Source organism: Colias eurytheme, chromosome 22 (genome assembly GCF_061535395.1).
Source record: "Colias eurytheme isolate Ceu_HAF_F1 chromosome 22, ilColEury1 Martin Lab GWU primary, whole genome shotgun sequence".
NCBI lineage: Eukaryota > Metazoa > Arthropoda > Insecta > Lepidoptera > Pieridae > Colias > Colias eurytheme.
In genome coordinates this window covers 5,621,265-5,643,005 of record NC_143001.1, presented here as the reverse complement: position 1 = coordinate 5,643,005, position 21,741 = coordinate 5,621,265, and the positions used below count along the sequence as shown (strand labels likewise).

Below are 21,741 nucleotides of genomic sequence, written 5' to 3'. Positions count from 1 at the left end.
AATATTAGTATGGATTGGGGATAGCATGTCATGCACACAAGAATATAGAAATTTACAACAAATTTGACATTGTTAGACTATCATTAAGCTTTTGACACTATTTTTATTTAACTGCTGTTTTATAAACTTGTTGTATTAACACTCTAAGTGAATAAAATGGTTTGATAGTTACGTAGTTAATCGAACAAAAAAGATTTCCATCTTAAATAAAGACGCAAACGTATATATCTCAAATTCAAGCTTCCTGATAGGAGTTCCTCAGGGAACCATTTTATACTTTTTCCGTTGCAGATTTATTTTTTCCTTTACCTTCGTAGAACAAGTTGTTTATTTCGACTGAAAAAATAAAATAAGAATTGGAAAACTTGACCATTTCAACATTCATTTCTGTTCAAAATTGTCTTAGCTCAAAATAAATTTTTATCAGAACTGCTGGTATTCAATATTCATTTTAAGCTTGGTAAGCTTTAAATAATATATAGTCTGTTTTAACACGTTTTATATTATACTTTCAACTACCAACATATATATTTTTTTAATTATAGTACTCCCTTCAATAAAATACGAGCAAATAACTCGATCGTAGTTTGCAATTCTACCAAACTACTATTTGACGCTCCACGAATTTGTGCGTCGCCACAGAACACATTATAGTAGCTTGACATCGCGAAGAATAAATAATATTACCAGAAATTGTGTGCCATCAATAAAATAATTATAAATCAATGTCTCTGATCATAAGTCTCTTTTGCTTCTTTACCTCAATGATACACGCATTGACATATATTTACTAATAGGTACAGTTAAGTAGAATTATTACTAGAAAAAAATATTATTATTATTATTTGATACGAAAATCTGTAACCTTAGTCTCCACTATTAACTGTTGTTTTTCTTTAATGTATTTAGACCATTTTATTAATTAGATATTACATTGTTGTAAAACTACTACTTAAAACAACTAATTAACTAAAAAATAAATAAACGCTCTAGCGAAACGTAAAGGTACCAAAGACGAGCCTCTTCGCTTTTATAACATTGTATCTTTCATAGACATATACAAGGAAGGAGTATATGATTTGCTGGCTCCCAAGGAAAGTGGAAATTCAAAAAGAATTCGTGAGGATTCTGATGGAAATGTGTATGTATGTCAGTCGTATACGCGCCGCTGCGGTAACCGGTTCAACTGTGCAATACATCGCGTGCAATAACTACAATGTCAACGTGCGACAAGTGTTACCAGGCCCTAACAAAAAGAACACCAGGCTTAGAATGCGGCAAGTGCGGAAAAATTGTTCATGCCACCCAATCTTATATTATCAATAAATATTTGATTTTTTTAAGAGAAAAATAAAAACAACTTATAAAAAATACATTTTATTTTACTAGCTAAAGTTATCTATTTACTTTTATGCCTATTCTTTACATTATGTTTGTCCCAAACATACCTTCTCACTAACCGTATCATAGACAATATCAGTAAAACTATGAATATTAATAGACTAAAACATACAGCTAAAACAGTAAGGACCAAGGGCACTTCATAATACTCTGTCCAGGTGAGCCCCGCTGCGGGGGAGCGCAGGTGCTGACCGCCATGTCGCAGTATATGCTCCACCCACCACACAGCAAGCTCTAGTGGCGGCACTGGGTGCTCCCTCATGAGCGAACGGAGTCTTATCATGTTGTTCTTGAAACTGTAATCGAGAATATTATGATTTAGAATTAATTTTATTCGATGAGAATTAACTTCAGTAGCAAGTAAAAGTTCTAGTCTAATTTATTATTCATACCTTTTGTCTTCAATAACTCTCCTCACGGCATTCTCGAAAGTTGACTCAGTTAATTCAGACAAATTTATCTGCAGACCAACTCCATGTTTAACATATTTCTGAACATTGTACCATTGGTCGCCAAACATTGGAATGCCGATTACAGGGACAGCAGCATTTATCGTTTCATCTGCTGATTGGATCCCTCCTTGAGTTATAAATATCTTGACACTCGGATGTTCTGTAAAAATATTAATTTAATTCAAATACAGCATTGAATAATTTCATACTTATATAGTATACGTATATAAAAAATTTGCGAATAGTGATGGACAGTGGCCTCAGTGACGAAATAGCTATCAAGGGTAGTGAGTTTTAATTGAATTCCACTTCTATAACCACTTCCTTAAAAATATAATATCATTTAAATTAATTGAATCTAGAAATTTTACCTACACTTACTTAACAGATCAACTTGGGGGAACCATTTATAGAATTTTATATTGCTTGCTTTCACTGGCAGTTCCTCTCCGTCCCACTTCCATAATACATCGTATGGTAATTTAGACAAAACCTTCGTCATCACTGCAAGCTTTTCCGGTGGTAATAATGAAGGTTTGACGTTAGAACCGAAACTGACGTATATAATTCCATTCTTCGATGCATCTAAAATTGTTTTAAATTCCTGAAACAAAAAAAATATCACCTGAAGAAAGTTTTTATTGCTCCACTTAGATTAGTTACATTTAAGATTCTAACGCACACATATTGCACGCCTCATAAGCGAAGCGTTGAGGTGGGTACTACTGTCACTTCGCGCAAAACATCTGATTTTTCAAACTTAAAATGTCTTTATGTATCATACATTGCACTTGTAAGATAATACATACACACACATATTAAGAAAAAACACTATTTTTAACGTTCATGATATTTTTGATGTCATTTTTGTTATTTAAACTAGTTAAAAAACAGTTTAAAAAAGTTCTGTCTTGGACGTCCGTGTGTCTGTATGTGCGGATCCTTTTTCTTGTTAACACGATAGCGACCGAAATACTTTACTAATCGAGTCTTTTTTTTTCTCTTACGCTTGAGTATGCTCAGGAATAGAACCCTTTCATTTTTCAGGGTCTGATTCGATGTGGTTTAATTGTTATTAAATAAACAAAAATAATAATTAATAACTATTTATTAAAAAAAAATTATGAGGCGTGCACTTTTGGATTTTCCAAATTATTTGTCATTATTAACTTTAAAGAATAAAACAAAGCGTTCTATAAGGTTTTGACTTCCCATGCTATGATTAGTTTTACGATTAAGTTCGGCAACGCAATATTTAATTTGTTTACCACATTACATTCATTTAATCAAGAAAGTGATTTTTTAAATTTGGCTTAACACATGTTTAATTTAGGTTTCATATTATGTATTCTATTTATTTATTAAATATTTTTTTTACGTCAACACTTCTACTTTTAAATTAACGAATAGATAAGTCGCTTATTTAAGAATTCGTAAAAAAAATATTTCAATAATTTACCGAAAAACATTACCTGAGGTAATTCTCGTTTTGGACTTTGATGAATACCTCCAATGTAAACAATGTTAGTTGGCACAGGATGATTATTCGCCCAAATCGGGTGTTCATTTAAAAATAACAACTGGACATTCTTCTCTAGCTCTTGATAATTCGGCACGTCATTGCCAAAAGTTCTTTTCATCATTTGGTATTCAAATTCCTCTGCGGTTGATACAATATAATCAATGAATGAATTCTTCAGCAACTCTTCAGCTTTTTCAAAGAGAGTTAGGTCGTACAGCCTTTGAGCAGCTGGGGATGGATACAAAAAGGGATGCGATGGTGCTCCAAACATTTTGTAATTGGTGAGACTAGCTCCCAATGAACTGAATTGAATAACGGGAGCGTTGAATACATGGCCTAATCCTAAAGTGGGTCGAATATGCGCTTCTACGATTATTAAATCAAACTTCTGATCAAACAACTTCTTTGATTCTGGTACTTGCAACTGTTTTTCAAATATCCTTGTTAGACTTTTGACATATTCCTGCATCTTCGTAATAAGTCCTCCTTTATCTCCTTGATGCATGTCAAAGATTCGTGGGAAGAAATCGTAAGAGAAATGGACATCAATTTCAGTCAAATTGGCCGGAGCCTCGCCTTTGGGAAAGGCAGGGTCTGGTGTAATAACCGTAACGTCATGACCTCTCTTTGCTAATTCGTGTGTTAATGGTCGAAACGCTACTTGATGGCTTATCGATGGTGTCGGAAATACTGCTAATATACGTGCCGCGTTTGCTATTGAAATTATATTTGCTATTAAAACTATTACGTGAACTAAACTTTGTAACTTCATTGTGTCTCGACACTGACTGATCATTTGAATTATGCATACTGATTTTATCGAAGATAGCTATTTTATCTGTTCTAATAAACTAATTTGTGCTCATTATATATAACTCATATTTAATAACTATAATATTTAAATAGTGTGTAACAGGTTTTTCATTATGTTACCCATCTTTTTAAATGAAAATTAGATAATTCTTTTTTAATGAGTTTGCAATAATTAATAAGATAAATATGTTATCTAGAAAATTTTAAATGTGACCGTGATTCTTAACCGACACAATATGCAGTTTTTTATTTGGATAAAATAACATTTAACTTAAAAATATAAACAGTATTGCTTTAGATCTCAGAGCCTTAAGCAAATCTACGGCTGTTATACATTAGCGGTGGCCCATACTGAAAAAGAAAGGCACTCACAACAATTCACTCATTCTTTATATTATTAAAAAATGTGTTCTGTTTGTAGAGGCGGTGAATGTATTTCACATAATGGCATATTTTTCTGGAACACATCCTAAACAGACAAATAAAACACAACCTGAACAAAATATATTTTATTACTCTAATGAAAAATATTATCTAATTATTTTTTTTCTTATTTTGTTTATTACTTTTGCCCCAAACATACTTTCTCACTATTCGTACCATAGCCAATACTAATACAAATATAACTATAAGGACACTGAAACATATAGCTACAGCAGTAAGGACCAAGGGCACTTCATAATACTCTGTCCAGGTGAGCCCCGCTGCGGGGGAGCGCAGGTGCTGACCGCCATGTCGCAGTATATGCTCCACCCACCAGACAGCAAGTTCAAGTGGCGGCACTGGTAGCTCCCTCATAAGCGAACGGAGCCTTATCATGTTGTTCTTGAAACTGCAATCGAGAATATTTAGTGAGTGAGATTTTATAGATGAAGAGTAAATTTTATTCGATACATTTAGAACCTAAGTTTTCGTAAAAGTGCAAAATGATATGCTATAAAAGCAAGTAACTTCAGTTGAAACTAATTACACATCATTCTTTCTAGTGGCAGAATTAAACGTTTTTGTCCAAACAGACCTTTCATCTTCAATAACTCTCCTCACTGCGTTCTCGAAAGTTGACTCAGTTAGTTCAGGCAGATCAATTTGTAGACCAACTCCATGTTTTACGAATTTCTCGACATTGTACCATTGGTCAGCAAACATTGGAATACCGATAACAGGTACAGCCGCATTAATAGTTTCGTCTGCTGATTGTATACCTCCTTGAGTTATGAAGAGCTTGACTTTCGGGTGCTCTGTAAAAATATCTCAATTATTACCTAAATGTAAATATGGATTCGAAAAATGTTGTTAATTTTATTATGACAGTCGAGCAGCATGGCATTGATAATTTTCGATTTTTTATTAATTTATTTATAAGTACAATTACAAAAATATGAATAAACGTTTCATTTCATATGAAATGAGCTGGATGCACGCCTACACTCGCAATTTTCACGGCGTATACAATCAACCTGATCATGAAACATCCTGATTTTCGTTTAACGAACAAATTGTATCACTGTTAATCTCTAAAATTCATAATGTATTATGTTGAAAGCAAGGTTGTATAGCCTTTGTGCGCCTGGATATGGATACAAGAAGTTTTGTTTTAACATGGTAATTTAGTGGCCGAAAATTATATGGGCATTTGACATTTTTCCATTAATATCTATCCTTTGTGTACTAATATTTAAAACATACTTAAAATATCAACTTGGGGGAGCCATTTATAAATTTTTATATTGCTTGATTTTCCTGGCAGCTCGTCTGTTTCCCATTTCCATATGACGTCATATGGTAATTTAGACAAAACCTTTGTCATTGCAGCAATCTTTTCAGGTGGAAGTGAGGAAGATTTGGCGTTAGAACCAAAACTGATGTATATTACCCCATTCTTCGATGAATCTAAAACTGTTTTAAATTCCTGAAAAAAAAAATACAACAAAATATCTTTAGAGGTTTTGCCATCTCATACTCCATATACGGTATTATTTTTTTGGAAAAATAAGTCACATTTCTTTGTTTGAAAAATTAGGTTTTTTTCTAAATAAGTCAGATCAGTGCGTTAGATAATCCTTACCTGAGGTAATTCTCTTTCTGGGCTTTGATGAATACCTCCAACGTAAACAATATTAGGTGGCACAGGATGATTATCCGCCCAAATCGAATGTTCATTTAAAAATAATAACTGGACATTCTTCTCTAGCTCTTCGTAATTCGGCACGTCGTTACCAAAAGTTCTTTTCATCATCTGATATTCGAATTCCACTAAGGATGACATAATATATTCTACGAAAGAATACTTAAAAATTTCTTCAGCTTTTTCAAAGAGAGTTAGGTTGTATAGCCTTTGCGCGCCTGGAGATGGATACAAGAGAGGATGCGATGGTGCTCCAAATAAACTATAACTGGAGGCACCGTTTCCTCCTGAACTGAATTGAATAACTGGGGCTTTGAATGCATGACCTAATCCCAAAGTAGGCCGAATAAACGCTTCTACAATTATTAAATCAAACTTCTGATCAAACAATTTCTTTGCTTCTGGAATTTGCCACTGCTTTTCAAATATTATTGTTATACTTTTAAAAAGATCTTGAATCAGTCGGATATATCCATTTTTATCTCCTTGAGGCAAGGCAAAGTCTTCCACTGAGCCATCTAAAGAGAAATGGACATCGATCTCTGTCAAGTTAGCTGGAGCCTGGCCTTTAGGGAAGGCCGGGATTGGGGTTATTACAGTAACGTCATGACCTCTTCTTGCTAGTTCGTGTGTTAACGGTCGAAACGCTACTTGATGGCTTATCGATGGTGTTGGAAATACAGCTAATATTCGTGCCGCATTTGTTGTTGAAATTATACTTGCTATTAAAACTATAACTAGAACTAAACTTGTTAACTGCATTGTGTCTCGATACCGACTGATTATTTTAATCCAATAACGCATACTGATTATATACATGATTACAATTTAACCTGGCATGATAATTAATAAACTGATTATATTATTATTATATCTATTTTACTTATAATAGAGTTATCTTGTGATTATCATTTGATTAATCTTTTTCCAAGTTTTATACATGAAATGAATATTGCGACAATGAATAATATTCAATCTTAAAAAATTTTTTTTTGATAAACATTTTTTTAGATTGAATCTAAAAAAATGAATAGTGCGACAGTGATGCTTAAAATGGCGCTTTGAAACCTTGATTATGCGTATTGGTGCTATTTTTTCTCACGATGCCATGTTTTCATAGTAACCTGGATAAAATTTAAATGGAAGAAAATAAGAAAAGTTGCGGGCTTTTAAATAAACAGGAAGTATCAGCAAAATCGGTTTACCGAGTCAAAAGTTCTGACAAACGTAAAAAATATGGTTGAATTGAGAACCTCCTTCTTTTTGATATTGATTATATCCACGAGTCTGGGTACGCATAGCAAATACCTAAAGTGTGACGGCAAATTTACCTCTTTAGAGAATGCAATGAGAAAAGCTTGCTTCACTATTTATTTATTTGCTAAAGAAGATTTTAACTATGCAACATGTTTCCAAAATTGTATTCCTGTATAACAAATTAAGTAGAATTTTTAACTTACAGCAGTATACGTTACTCAATATTAAATCTAAATTGATAAGCATTCTACTGTCTAAAGACTCTAAGCAGACGGATTCTTATAATACCTACTTTAATTGTACAAATGTTTAATTAAGGATATAATTTTTATAATTATTACTGTTATATAGAAAGTCTTAAACAATTTTACCAAATTTCGGTTGGATCAGAATTTTGCTCGTGGTCGTCGTCGTCGTCGGTAGTGTGATCGAACTAGTAGAAATCGTCATAAGCTGCAGTCACTTGGTATCGATATTTTTTATTTAGCGTTTCTGTCATTTGTCTAGAGGCCAAGGTGCTACCAATATAATATTAGTTTTTTCGTATGACCAAAATAAAACAGGTATTGACTTAATTCACGATATAGATGGGAATTCGCTACGCTGGTTGTAAGTAATTAAACTTTAAGTATAACCATCTTAATCAGATATGGCTTTCTTTTCAATTGACTTCCATGAGGCATTTTATGAGTTACTGAGTGACCCACTGACAAACAACTTATAGCCGAAACTATTGAGGGTTGAATGTTAAAATTTATTACGAAGGTTGCTTAGGCAGAGGGAGGGAGGATCTTCGGAAATATAATTTCCAAAAGGGTTAAATAGGGATCGCAAAACAGACAACAAATGTACAATAACAGATAAATAAAAAACAACACTTCCAAAAAATATTGTATTTCACTAACATAAGTTACCTAATTAATTTTTTGCTTATTACGTATATCACTTTTGCCCGAAACATACTTCCTCACTAACCGTATTAAAGACACTACCAGTAAAACTGTAACTACAATGACGCTAAAACATGCGCCTAAAACAGTGAGGACTAAGGGCACTTCATAATACTCTGCCCAGGTGAGCCCCGCTGCGGGGGAGCGCAGGTGCTGACCGCCATGTCGCAGTATGTGCTCCACCCACCACACAGCAAGCTCTAGTGGCGGCACTGGGTGCTCCCTCATGAGTGAACGGAGTCTTATCATGTTGTTCTTGAAACTGTAATGAATATTATGATATTAATACGAGTGTAATTTGAAAAATTTAGAGTGAAATTAATTAGATAAATATAGGTAGAAGAAAGAAGATAAATATAGGTAGAAAAGAAGAACTTTCGTTAAATTTTAGTAATTTCTTCCATAAATAATTCATTCCAAGAATAACATTATTGATCTATGTTATGTTATACAGACCTTTTATCTTCAATAACTCTCCTCACGGCGGTCTCAAAAGTTGTCTCAGTAAGATCGGACAGATCTATTTGCAAGCCAACTCCATGTTTAACGTATTTCTCGACATTGTACCATTGGTCACCAAACATTGGAATACCGATAACAGGTACGGCAGCATCGATGGTTTCGTCTGCTGATTGAATACCTCCTTGAGTTATGAATAGCTTGACTTTCGGATGTTCTGTAACAAATATCTCAATTATTACGTGTTCAGTGTTGGTTTTTGTAGCTTCAAAATGAATAGAACTTTTATTATCACTGTCATCAACGACTGAAAAAACTTTATATCGTGAGATGTTGAAAATGGCATTAAAAATACATATTATCATGAATTTAAATTAATTGCATCTAGAAATTATCAACACTTACTTAAAAGATCAGCTTGGGGAAGCCATTTATAAATTTTTATATTGCTTGATTTTCCTGGTAGTTCGTCTGTTTCCCATTTCCATATGACGTCATATGGTAATTTAGACAAAACCTTCGTCATTACAGCAACCTTTTCAGGTGGAAGCAAGGAAGATTTGGCGTTAGAACCAAAACTTATGTATATTACTCCATTCTTCGATGAATCTAAAACTGTTTTAAATTCCTGAAATAAAATCAGATCACATGACGATAGCTTGTCACTGCACCAATTCATTGTAATAATATTAATGATATATTTTAAAACAATTAACCTTATAAAAAAAAATAAAAAATTTTTTTTAGAGGTTTTGCCATCTCATGCTCCGGGAATATATAATATATTATATAACATTAGACAAAGCTATTATATTGTCTTTCTTACATTTATTTGTTTGAAAAAATAAAAGTACCTGCCTTAGGTAATTCTCGTTTTTGACTTTGATGAATACCTCCAATGTAAACAACATTAGGAGGCACAGGGTGATTATCCGCCCAGATCGGATGTTCATTTAAAAACAACAACTGAACATTCTTCTCCAGTTCTTCATAAATCGGCACGTGGTTACCAAAAATTCTTTTCATCGTTTGATATTCAAATTCCGCTATGGTTAACATAATATATTGTATGAAAGAATACTTCAATAATTCTTCGGCCTTTTCATAGAGAGTTAGGTTGTATAGCCTTTGTGCGGATAGATGTGGATACAAGAGAGGATGCGATGGTGCTCCAAACATATTGTAAGCAGGGGGATTAGTTCCCAATGAACTGAATTGAATAACTGGGGCTTTGAATACATGACCTAATCCTAAAGCAGGTCGAACATACGCTTCCACGATTATTAAATCAAACTTCTGATCAAACAACTTCTTTGCTTCAGAAAATTGCCACTGTTTTTCAAACATGATTGTTATGATTTTGAAAATGGCCTGAATCTGCCGGATATATCCAGTTTTATCTCCTCGATTCAAGTCCAAGTTTTCCTTTGAATAATCATAAGGGAAATCGACATCGATCTCAGTCAAGTTAGCTGGAGCCTGTCCTTTGGGGAAGGCTGGGTTTGGAGTTATTACTGTGACGTCATGACCTCTTCTTGCTAGTTCATGTGTTAACGGTCGAAACGCTACTTGATGGCTTATTGATGGTGTCGGAAATACTGCTAATATTCGTGCCGCGTTTGTTATTGAAATTATATTATTTGCTATTAAAACTATTACTAGAACTAAACTTTTTAAATGCATTGTGTCTCGACACCGACTGATTATTTGAAACCAAATACGCATACTGATTAAATATATTATATTAAACCTGGTGTGATAATTAATCAACTGATTATATTATTATTATATCTATTCTACTTAAAACAGTTAGCTTATGATTATTTTTTGATCAATTAATTATTTTGTGAGTTTTATATATCAAATAAATATTGCGATAATGCAATCTACAAAAATGAATAATGTTACCGTGATTCTTAAAATGGTGCCAGATGCACCTGCCGCCATAGCTGTTAACGCATGAGCGTAGAACCGAGGGTCAATCAGGACTGACAGAAGGCTGATCCCTAATAAAATCGATCAGTGACAGTCAGATCAGTTTTATTAATTTCAAAATGAAATCATATTATCAAAAGCGAAATTTAACAAGTACAAGCATAGGTTAGTAAACGAAACACTGTTTCACGTTTTTGTATATTATGATCAAGCCAGACCAGCAGAAAACTTTCAGAACAAAGCCATACAAACTACCTTACTCATTTTGCATAGAAAAGAGAATTTTCGGCTTATCATAGCACTGGTGATCAATTTCGAGAAAATGATATTATAATGCAAAATTTAATTATGTTTTTACTGCTTTCATAATTAAAGAAAAACTTTAAACGTTTGGTCAACTCAGGCAAAAAATAAAGAAGAATAGCTACAGTTCACTAGAACTACTTGCGACTCACGGATGCTCCTAACGGGAAACGCTAACGGGCTAACGGGAAAATTTTACAACTTGAACACAATTAAAAACAAAGTTTATAAAATATATTTATTTCACTAACTAAATTTATCTAATTCATTTTTTGCTTTTTCCGTATATCACTTTTGTCCCAAACATACTTTCTCACTATCCGTACCACATACAATACTAGAAAAACTATAACTACAAGGACACTCAAACATACAGCTGAAACAGTGAGGACTAAGGGCACTTCATAATACTCCGTCCAGGTGAGCCCCGCTGCGGGGGAGCGCAGGTGCTGACCGCCATGTCGCAGTATATGCTCCACCCACCAGACAGCAAGCTCTAGTGGCGGCACTGGGTGCTCCCTCATGAGCGAACGGAGTCTTATCATGTTGTTCTTGAAACTGTAATCGAGAATATGATTTTAAAAGAATTTCGATCAACTAAGAAGGAATGTAAGAGCGTATACGCACTATGCGGGTAGCCGCATTGCGGGTAGCCGTCCGGCTAACCGCAAGCACAATTATGTACGTAATATTCATTTCTATGCGCACTGCGATGCGGCTACCGCAGACCGCACAGTGCGCATAGAAATGAATATTCCGTACATAATTGTGCTTGCGGTCAGCCGGATGGCTACCCGCAATGCGGCTACCCGCATAGTGCGTATACGCTCTAATACGTTCACATTGAAGTGGTATATATATATAAGTATAACTTATGGTCTAGATTCAAGCATTTCAGTTGGAATTAATGATAGATCTTTTATAAGAATGTCAGAATACCACCCGGTTATCAAACAATCAAACTTACGTTTCGTCTTCAATAACTGTCCTCACCGCGTGCTCGAAATTTGCCTCAGTTAGTTCTGATATATCTAATTGCAGACCAACTCCATGTTTTACGTATTTCTCGACATTGTACCATTGGTCACCAATCATTGGAATACCGATAACAGGTACTGCCGCATTGATCGTTTCGTCTGCTGATTGGATACCTCCTTGAGTTATGAATAGCTTGACTTTCGGGTGTTCTGTAAAAATATTACAAAGAATCAAATACCACATTTGGATAATTCATACTTTTAACATTATAACAATACTATTATGATTTTTAAGGTACTTTGTTGACAAAATGATACAAATTTCAATAAATTAATAAAACCGGCCAAGTGCGAGTCGGGCTCGCGCACAAAGGGTTCCGTAGCAGCAAATATAATAAATTACAGTTAAATCAACCTATCTCAAAAACTATAAGAGATACTTTGATCAAACCAAAAATCGTTGAAAGAGTTAATTAGCATGCATCACCTCTATTTTTTTTAGAATTTTATACCCCGTAGTTATAAAAATAGAGGGGGGGGGACATACTTTTTACGACTTTGAGAGCTGATATCTCAAAAACCGTTCACTTTAAGAAAAATGTTTTTTAGAAAACTTTATATCATTTTAAAAGACCTTTCCATTGATACCCCACACGGGTATGTACATCGAAAAAAAAAATTTCATCCCTCAGTTACATGTATGGGGGGCCCCACCCCCAATTCTTTTTTTTACTATTTAGTGTCATATTTTTGTAGCGGTTCATACAACACATATTCCCATCAAATTTCATCACTGTAGTACTTATAGTTTCCGAGTAAATCGGCTGTGACAGACGGACAGACGGACAGACGGACAGACGGACATGACGAAACTATAAGGGTTCCGTTTTTGCCATTTTGGCTACGGAACCCTAAAAAGGACGATTTTATATAATCCATACTAATATTATAAATGCGAAAGTAACTCTGTCTGTCTGTCTGTTACTCAATCACGCCTAAACTACTGAACCAATTTGCATGAAATTTGGTATGGAGATATTTTGATACCCGAGAAAGGACATAGGCTACCTTTTATTGCGATATATGTACCACGGGCGAAGCCGGGGCGTACCACTAGTAGTTAATATTAAATGAGTTAGTAGTGATGGTTTAATGGACTCAACGACTGCAATAACTAAATTATGTCGTGAGATGTCGTTAGCACAAGGGAATGGTAATAGAAATGGAATTTTTCATGTTTTGTTCTTCTGTTCAATAAATGGTTTAAAAAAAAATCAGTCAAAAACATATCATTTAAATTAATTTTATCTAGAAATCATCTAAACTTACTTAAAAGATCAACTTGGGGGAACCATTTAAAAGTTTTTATATTGCTTGATTTTCCTGGCAGTTCTTCTCCGTCCCACTTCCACAATACATCATAAGGTAATTGAGACAAAACCTTCGTCATCACGGCGATTTTCTCTGGTGGAATCAGGGAAGCTTTTACGTTGGTACCGAAGCTAATGTAGATTACTCCATTCTTTGAGGAATCTAAAATTGTTTTAAATTCCTGAAACAAATCTTATCTTATCTTCTTTTATATATAAAAATGAATCGCAAAATGTGTTGGTAAGCGCATAACTCGAGAACGGCTGAACCGATTTCGATAATTCTTTTTTTATTATATTCCTTGAAGTACGAGGATGGTTCTTATGTAGAGAAAACGTAAATATGTACCACGGGCGAAGCCGGGGCGGACCGCTAGTAAGTTATATTTAATTGAAACTTATATTGAGTATAATATAATATTAATTATTAGAATTTAACGTAATTAACTTTAGTCAATATTATGTAACAAAGTGTTCTTTGATTTACATGCTATGTTAAATTTCACGATTAAGTTTGGCAACACAAGTTACAATCACTTAACCACATTCTATTCATTAATCTAGATAAATAAATAATTTTAAATTAGCTAACAGATAAGTCGATAATATTTATGAATAAATAAAAAATAATTAATTCAATAATTTACCAAAAAATATTACCTGCGGTAATTCTCGTTTTGGGCTTTGATGAATACCGCCAATATAAACAATATTAGGTGGCACAGGATGGTTATTCGCCCAAATCGGATGTTCATTTAAAAATAACAACTGGACATTCTTCTCTAGCTCTTCATAATTCGGCACATCGTTACCAAAAGTTCTTTTCATCATTTGATATTCAAATTCTTCTGTGGTTGAAATTATATATTCAATGAATAAATTCTTTGCCATTTCTTCAGCTTTTTCAAGTAGAGTAAGGTTGTATAACCTTTGCGCAGCTGGAGATGGATACAAGAGAGGATGCGATGGTGCTCCAAACATACTGTAAATTGTGGGACCACTTCCCAATGAACTGAATTGAATAACGGGAGCTTTAAATAAATGACCTAATCCTAAAGCAGGTCGTACATACGCTTCCATGATTATCAAATCAAACTTTTGATCAAATAACTTCTTTGATTCTGGTACCTGCAACTGTTTTTCAAATATCTTCGTAATGCTTTCAACAAGTTCCTGAATCTGCTTGATAAGTCCTCCTTTATCTCCTTGATGCATGTCAAAGATTCCTGCGAAGAATTCATAAGAGAAATGGACATCGATCTCAGTCAAGTTGGCTGGAGCCTGACCTTTGGGAAAGGCAGGGTCTGGGGTAATAACTGTGACGTCATGACCTCTCCTTGCTAGTTCGTGTGTTAACGGTCGAAATGCTACTTGATGGCTTATCGATGGTGTTGGAAATACTGCTAATATTCGTGCCGCTTTTGATGTTGAAATTATATTTGCTATTAAAACTATTGATAGAAATGTACTTAATAATTTCATTATGCTTTAAACACCGATAGAATATTTGAACTCAATTATGAATACTGATTTGTCGTAGATTGCTATTTTATCTGGTTTGATAAATAAACTGATTAAATTACTATATCTATATTATTTGTTACTGTGTTACCTTATGTTCGTTATATTGTTAAATAGTTCTACTGATAGTTTTGCAAACTCTAATTATACGTAATTTATTTACATATATTTTTATATAAAATTCCAGCCACATTTTTGAAGTTAAACTTCTTTATCGGGGTTGGAAAAAAATTGAGTGTATGTTACACTCAATTTTTTTTTCGTTACGTTTTCGCTTTCGTTACGCCTGAAATTATTCCGTTACGCGCCATCTTTTTCTTATCCCTACCACGCGTGATTCGACTTATTTCTGTAAAGTTGCATATAAGTAGTAAATTATTTTTTGAAAAATAAGGTCATAAAGAACATACACGCACATATTTTTTTTATTTTTCTATATGTGTTCTTAAATCTGTCTTTTCATATTTATTTTCACAATATTTTCCTCGTTTTTATAGATGTGACGTTTACTACCCCGCACAAACACAAATAAACGGATTTGGGAGGATTCGGGACAATTTTGTCATATGAATTAAATATGGAAAAGGATATTTTCGTCCTACTTTTAACTATTGCGTAGAGTTATCGGGTGGGTACTGGGTACCTATACAAATTTTTACCATCAGCAAATATTATATCGATTAAATATAATTATGTATGATCTACACATTACTTACGTGCTTAATTAGGCAAAAAAAAATATTAAAAAAGATAATATTGTAAATTAGTCATAATAATATGACTAATTTAATAGGAAAACTGTGCGAGCAAAACTACGGGCTAAAGTTGGTAATCATTGTGTTACTATCAATTATTTGTATCTATTACGCAGTCTCATAGCGTTCGATACCATTTTAATCCTTGTATGATTATCATATTGTTGCCACGATGTTCATTCATGCTTTACGATTTCATAAAAATAATTTAATTGAGAGTAAACTAGTGGTCCGCCCCGGCTTCGCCCGTGGTACATATTTCGCAATAAAAGGTAGCCTATGTCCTTTCTCGGGTATCAAAATATCTCCATACCAAATTTCATGCAAATTGGTTCAGTAGTTTAGGCGTGATTGAGTAACAGACAGACAGACAGAGTTACTTTCGCATTTATAATATTAGTATGGATTATCCGTGTCACGCGGTTTTAGCCGCACTGCTCAGCTCCTATTGGTATTCGCATGATGAGATATAGCCTGTATTAGCCTATTATTATATTATATTTGATAATAATAAATAATTTTGTATTTCGAGATATTCATCCATATTTGGTATACATTAATCTTAGAAACTATGTTAGTAATAAGTGTTATAAAATACCATTCCATACAATTAAATTCATACGATTAATAACAAGATTAAAACCATTAAAAATTATCTATTATCATAATATTGTGTACGATGTAAATTTGCCCACCTCTTAAGGAATGGACCGTCTACTTTCTCAGTTAATGTCTTCAGAATACTATTGGAACTCTCACACATTCTCTTCAGCATAGATGCTGCTCTCTTCCTCATTATCGCGTGAAAATCGTCGGTCCGGCAATTTGCTAACATCTGAGTGCTACAGAAGCGCGGAAGCCCCAACAGTATTCCGAAGCAATTATTATATTGATTTAGAAATACACAAATGAAGCAAGATAAGAATAAAAATATACCTACACAATTACACAGCTATAAATTAAAAGAAGAGCATGTGTGCTGAACACACGTGTCAGAGGTTAAACTTCTTTGACAAGATCCAAAGATAAGTGACGGTACTGGCACGATGCGACCTTGAAATTTTACTCTCAGCGCGCATAAAGAAGTTCAACTCAAAAGCAATAGTAAATATAGAGCAAATGAATGCTATAAAACTAAATGTCAAATATATACACTTCTTAAAGTCAAAGCACTAACATCTGTTACTAAAGGGCCTGTCCTGATTGATTGAACAACCCAAGTCGAGACAGGTGTGCTTGAGTCACCCTTGATTAAGTTCTGAGAAAATGTTACGTTGTGATAATTTGGAAAAAATACGATTGTTATTTTTGTGATATGAAAATTAAAGATTTATTTGATTTAATCATTCGATTCATTCGAACATAGCAACTGACAAAATTATTATGAAATGTTTTTTTTTGCCTTTAAACTGTTTGTTTCAAGAATATTTGCTGGTTTTATTTAATAGTTGGACTGGACTGTACGACGCACTCTCTCACCCTTACGTATGAAACAGATTACATCTCGTTCGTATTTTTAGATCATTAAACGCATCTATATCTTTAAAAATGGAAGGATATTTAAATAAACACCACAAGTAACAGTACAAAATAAAAACAAAATAAAATACATTTAAGTTCATTTAAATAAAAACATTAGTACAAGAAATCGAAGGCATCGTAACGAATCTTAAATCCTACCAGAGTTAGAAATCAGAAAACCACGAAAATCGCCTAAAATAAATGACAGACGCTTACACAAACACAGCTTGTAACTGTCATTATTGTCGAGCCAATTTAATAGGCAACATTTGAGGTCTATCAATTTTATCTTCGAAGAGAGGTAACCTGCTTAAAATCATCGATTAAAGTGAATTAATCGATACGGATTTGAAACATTTGTCGATCGAATTTATTGATTTATGATAATTTTTATTCACAAGTAATCAATGCATTCGATTCTAGATGTCAGATTTCGATTTTTAGAGTAACGTCTCTGGTATTTAAAAAGAAAAAAGGTTTATTGACACAAAATTGTAGTGACGTCAGTTCTTCAATTCAGAAATTGTTTATTATGTTTAAAATGGTTTATCAGTAAAATGAAATCTTAAAATTACTTGTATCGGTCATTGTTATTATAAATATGAAGTCGTAATTGAAAAAAGTCAAGCAAATGTGCAGTTCTAACAAAACGAAATATCATGTTATTCTATGTCGTCGTTACTAGGTTACGTTCTTGAATTTTGTTGAACTGTCAAATGTTGCCTATTAAAATGGCTCTACTATAGTCACAGAATTTGTTTGTAAGTCAAATCTGCCAATTAGAGACACTACTGTTTCAAACGGAAACTTGCATGATTACGGTTTAGAACTAAAATAGTAGGCCTTTGAGAATTCGCTTGGCTTTACATTCTGTTAATTGGGCATGTCACTGATTTTCAATAGGGATTTTCTGTTTCCCTTTAATGTGGGAATTGATTTTGTCGCATTTGCGGTTAATTCTCAGACCCTGTCTGTTAAGAGTTCTACGTATTATTATACGACGTATTATTATTCGACGTATTACAAATAGTTCTTTAAAAGGTTTCATGTCGAAGGGATTCAGAGGTGGGTCAGTGAAGAAAATTATCACTGAAACAAATTGGATATTTAATTCAAATGACTGACCGGTTGGCTTGGTTGGTAGTGGCCCTGCCTTCCAAGCCAGAGATCGTTGGTTCGATTCCCACCCCGGGCAAATATTTGTGTGATGAACATAATATTATCTATGTTCATCACACAAATATTACTCTGTGTTGTTTGCTCTGTGTCTGGGTGTTAATCTTCTTATATATAAAAATGAATCGCAAAATGTGTTGGTAAGCGCATAACTCGAGAACGGCTGAACCGATTTCGATAATTCTTTTTTTATTATATTCCTTGAAGTACGAGGATGGTTTTTATGTAGAGAAAACGTAAATATGTACCACGGGCGAAGCCGGGGCGGACCGCTAGTTATCTATATAAGTATTTATTTAAAATTATATATGTATGTATGTTTATCAGCCATCTGGTTTCCATAACACAAGCGAAAGCTTAGTATGGGATCAGATCGTGCCGTGTGTGAAAATTGTCCTGAATATTTTTTTATTTAAATGATTAATGAATGATTGAATTTGAATTTGAATTAAATGTCAATTTAAACATGTAGGACCACGGGCGAAGCCGGGGGGGAAAGCTAGTTATATATATATTATAATATATAATATAATTTCATACATTGAAATTATATTATACATTATAATCCATACTAATATTATAAATGCGAAAGTAACTCTGTCTGTCTGACTGTTACTCAATCACGCCTTAACTACTGAACCAATTTGCATGAAATTTGGAATAGAGATATTTTGATACCCGAGAAAGGACATAGGCCACTTTTTATTGCGAAATATGTACCACGGGCGAAGCCGGGGCGGACCGCTAGTTAATAATATTTAATTAATATATATTTTTAAAACTTTTATTACATCGTCTCAAACTTTGTGGTCTGTATAGCGCATGTCGCGTGTATCGCTCGTGCACTGCTTTGTGTAGCGCGTGTCACGCGACATGCGCTACACAAAGCAGTGTTCGGAACCGTTCGAACAGTTTCACTTTTACCGTGGTTTCATAAAACCACACAACATTTTTTTATTTAATTATTGTTCCTGTTTATTGGCATCCATAGGTAAGCGACTACTTAAGATATACTATATGACCCATAATTCCGACTATTATCCTAATGTCCCATGGCCATGTCCTTTATAAAAATAATTTCCTTTATGTTTTAATTGCTGTGTATATAATACATTAAAAGATGATTTACCTGCATCAACAGCAGGCCAACAATGTACCCGGACCCTTGGCAGTACCTAACTTCCCTATCGTGCAGCAAATACGCCTTCATTACGTTGAAGAGAGACTTCTGTCCCAAGCCATCTTTCTCTTTGAAGAAATCGTGCTCCGGATACGTGCGTGCTATGTCTCGACGCCTCATGGTGTGCTATCCATGAGGGGATAATGCCAGTACTCGCCACGCTTGGCAGGCGGGTTGACGAGCGCAGTTGGTGGTAGGTAATGAATCGCGGAACGCTGCTGCCCGTTCCGGTACGATGTATCCCTAAGTCGCCTTTTACGACACCCACGGGAGGAGATGGGGAGGTGCTATTCTTAAACCGGCACCCCACGGAAAATATTAATTAATAATATTTAATTAATATATATTTTTAAAGTAAAACTTTTATTACATCGTCTCAAACTTTTTGGTCTGTGTAGCGCATGTCGCGTGTATCGCGGCTGCCGAGTAGGTATAGCTACTCGGCAGCCGACCGTCACACGACATGCGCTACACAAAGCTGTGTTCGGAACCGTTCGAACAGTTTCACTTTTACCGTGGTTTTATAAAACCACACAACATTTTTTTATTTAATTATTGTTCCTGTTTATTGGCATCTATAGGTAAGCGACTACTTAAGATATACTATATGACCCATAGTCCGGGAGCCAGCAGCAGATTTTATGACCAAGTTCCTCTCAAGCGGTAATTAGTAAAATGCATCAAAGTATAGTATTATGAAGCCTCGTGAACGTCAGCTGGAGCTCGGTTGGGGGGAAGAGCGGTTGTAGCCTCCCGTATCAGCTGACGGTTTTTCCACCAAGATACAGCCAGCTGACATATATATTTATCCACAGTTACATATAAGCTATCATCAGGTAAATTTTTGTTTGAGAGGAAATAACGGAAAATAAATTTTTCTTTAAATTTAACTTTCATGTTCGAGACACCAGCTGACGTATAATACACCATGTTGTAACCAGCTGACTATTTTTTTTCGTTGAGATATTGGGTTAGCTACAATTTGACAAATTTTTAGCTGAGAGGAAATGAATGAATGAATGTATTTTTTTTCCTATGTGCGTGGGAGGCTACAACCGCTCACCCCCCCAACCGAGCGCCAGCTGACGTTCACGAGGCTTTATAATACTATACTCTCATGCGTCTGACGAATTATCTCTTGAGAGGAAATAGTTAACCAAATTTTCACCTGGCTCCCTAACCACCATAATTCCGACTATTATCCTAATGTCCCATGGCCATGTCCTTTATAAAAATAATTTCCTTTATGTTTTAATTGCTGTCTATATAACACATTAAAAGATGATTTACCTGCATCAACAGCAGGCCAACAATGTACCCGGACCCTTGGCAGTACCTAACTTCCCTATCGTGTAGCGAATACGCCTTCATTACGTTGAAGAGAGACTTCTGTCCCAAGCCATCTTTCTCTTTGAAGAAATCGTGCTCCGGATACGTGCGTGCTATGTCTCGACGCCTCATGGTGTGCTATCCATGAGGGGATAATGCCAGTACTCGCCACGCTTGGCAGGCGGGTTGGCGAGCGCAGTTGGTGGTTGGTAATGAATCGCGGAACGCTGCTGCCCGTTCCGGTACGATGTATCCCTTAGTCGCCTTTTACGACACCCACGGGAGGAGATGGGGAGGTGCTATTCTTAAACCGGCACCCCACGGAAAATATTAATTAATAATATTTAATTAATATATATTTTTATTTAATTATTGTTCCTGTTTATTGGCATCTATAGGTAAGCGACTACTTAAGATATACTATATGACCCATAATTCCGACTATTATCCTAATGTCCCATGGCCATGTCCTTTATAAAAATAATTTCCTTTATGTTTTAATTGCTGTCTATATAACACATTAAAAGATGATTTACCTGCATCAACAGCAGGCCAACAATGTACCCGGACCCTTGGCAGTACCTAACTTCCCTATCGTGCAGCGAATACGCCTTCATTACGTTGAAGAGAGACTTCTGTCCCAAGCCATCTTTCTCTTTGAAGAAATCGTGCTCCGGACACGTGCGTGCTATGTC

The 21,741-nt window shown here is 34.6% G+C and overlaps 4 protein-coding genes across 4 annotated transcripts; all 4 read right to left on the bottom strand.

Moving 5' to 3' along the window:
- Positions 1 to 1,399: 1,399 nt before the first annotated feature.
- Positions 1,400 to 4,147, bottom strand: LOC149898703 (UDP-glucosyltransferase 2-like). Its single transcript, XM_090114819.1, has 4 exons — positions 3,326 to 4,147; positions 2,235 to 2,457; positions 1,794 to 2,013; positions 1,400 to 1,697 (listed from the first exon to the last, which is right to left on the bottom strand). Exons 1-4 carry the CDS (start codon positions 4,145 to 4,147, stop codon positions 1,400 to 1,402), a joined length of 1,563 nt encoding a protein of 520 aa, XP_089970945.1.
- A 562-nt stretch (positions 4,148 to 4,709) lies between these two features.
- LOC149898702 (UDP-glucosyltransferase 2-like) lies at positions 4,710 to 7,078 on the bottom strand. The gene is made up of 4 exons (XM_090115152.1): positions 6,254 to 7,078; positions 5,875 to 6,097; positions 5,207 to 5,426; positions 4,710 to 5,020 (listed from the first exon to the last, which is right to left on the bottom strand). The coding sequence occupies exons 1-4, from the start codon at positions 7,073 to 7,075 to the stop codon at positions 4,723 to 4,725; spliced, it is 1,563 nt and encodes a 520-aa protein (XP_089971278.1). The 5' UTR covers positions 7,076 to 7,078; the 3' UTR covers positions 4,710 to 4,722.
- Positions 7,079 to 8,474: 1,396 nt separating this feature from the next.
- Positions 8,475 to 10,673, bottom strand: LOC149898701 (UDP-glucosyltransferase 2-like). The gene is made up of 4 exons (XM_090115057.1): positions 9,838 to 10,673; positions 9,385 to 9,607; positions 8,977 to 9,196; positions 8,475 to 8,782 (listed from the first exon to the last, which is right to left on the bottom strand). Exons 1-4 carry the CDS (start codon positions 10,660 to 10,662, stop codon positions 8,485 to 8,487), a joined length of 1,566 nt encoding a protein of 521 aa, XP_089971183.1. The 5' UTR covers positions 10,663 to 10,673; the 3' UTR covers positions 8,475 to 8,484.
- Positions 10,674 to 11,441: 768 nt separating this feature from the next.
- LOC149898700 (UDP-glucosyltransferase 2-like) lies at positions 11,442 to 15,070 on the bottom strand. Its single transcript, XM_090115058.1, has 4 exons — positions 14,225 to 15,070; positions 13,524 to 13,746; positions 12,185 to 12,404; positions 11,442 to 11,775 (listed from the first exon to the last, which is right to left on the bottom strand). The coding sequence occupies exons 1-4, from the start codon at positions 15,044 to 15,046 to the stop codon at positions 11,478 to 11,480; spliced, it is 1,563 nt and encodes a 520-aa protein (XP_089971184.1). The 5' UTR covers positions 15,047 to 15,070; the 3' UTR covers positions 11,442 to 11,477.
- Between the last annotated feature and the right edge of the window lie 6,671 nt (positions 15,071 to 21,741).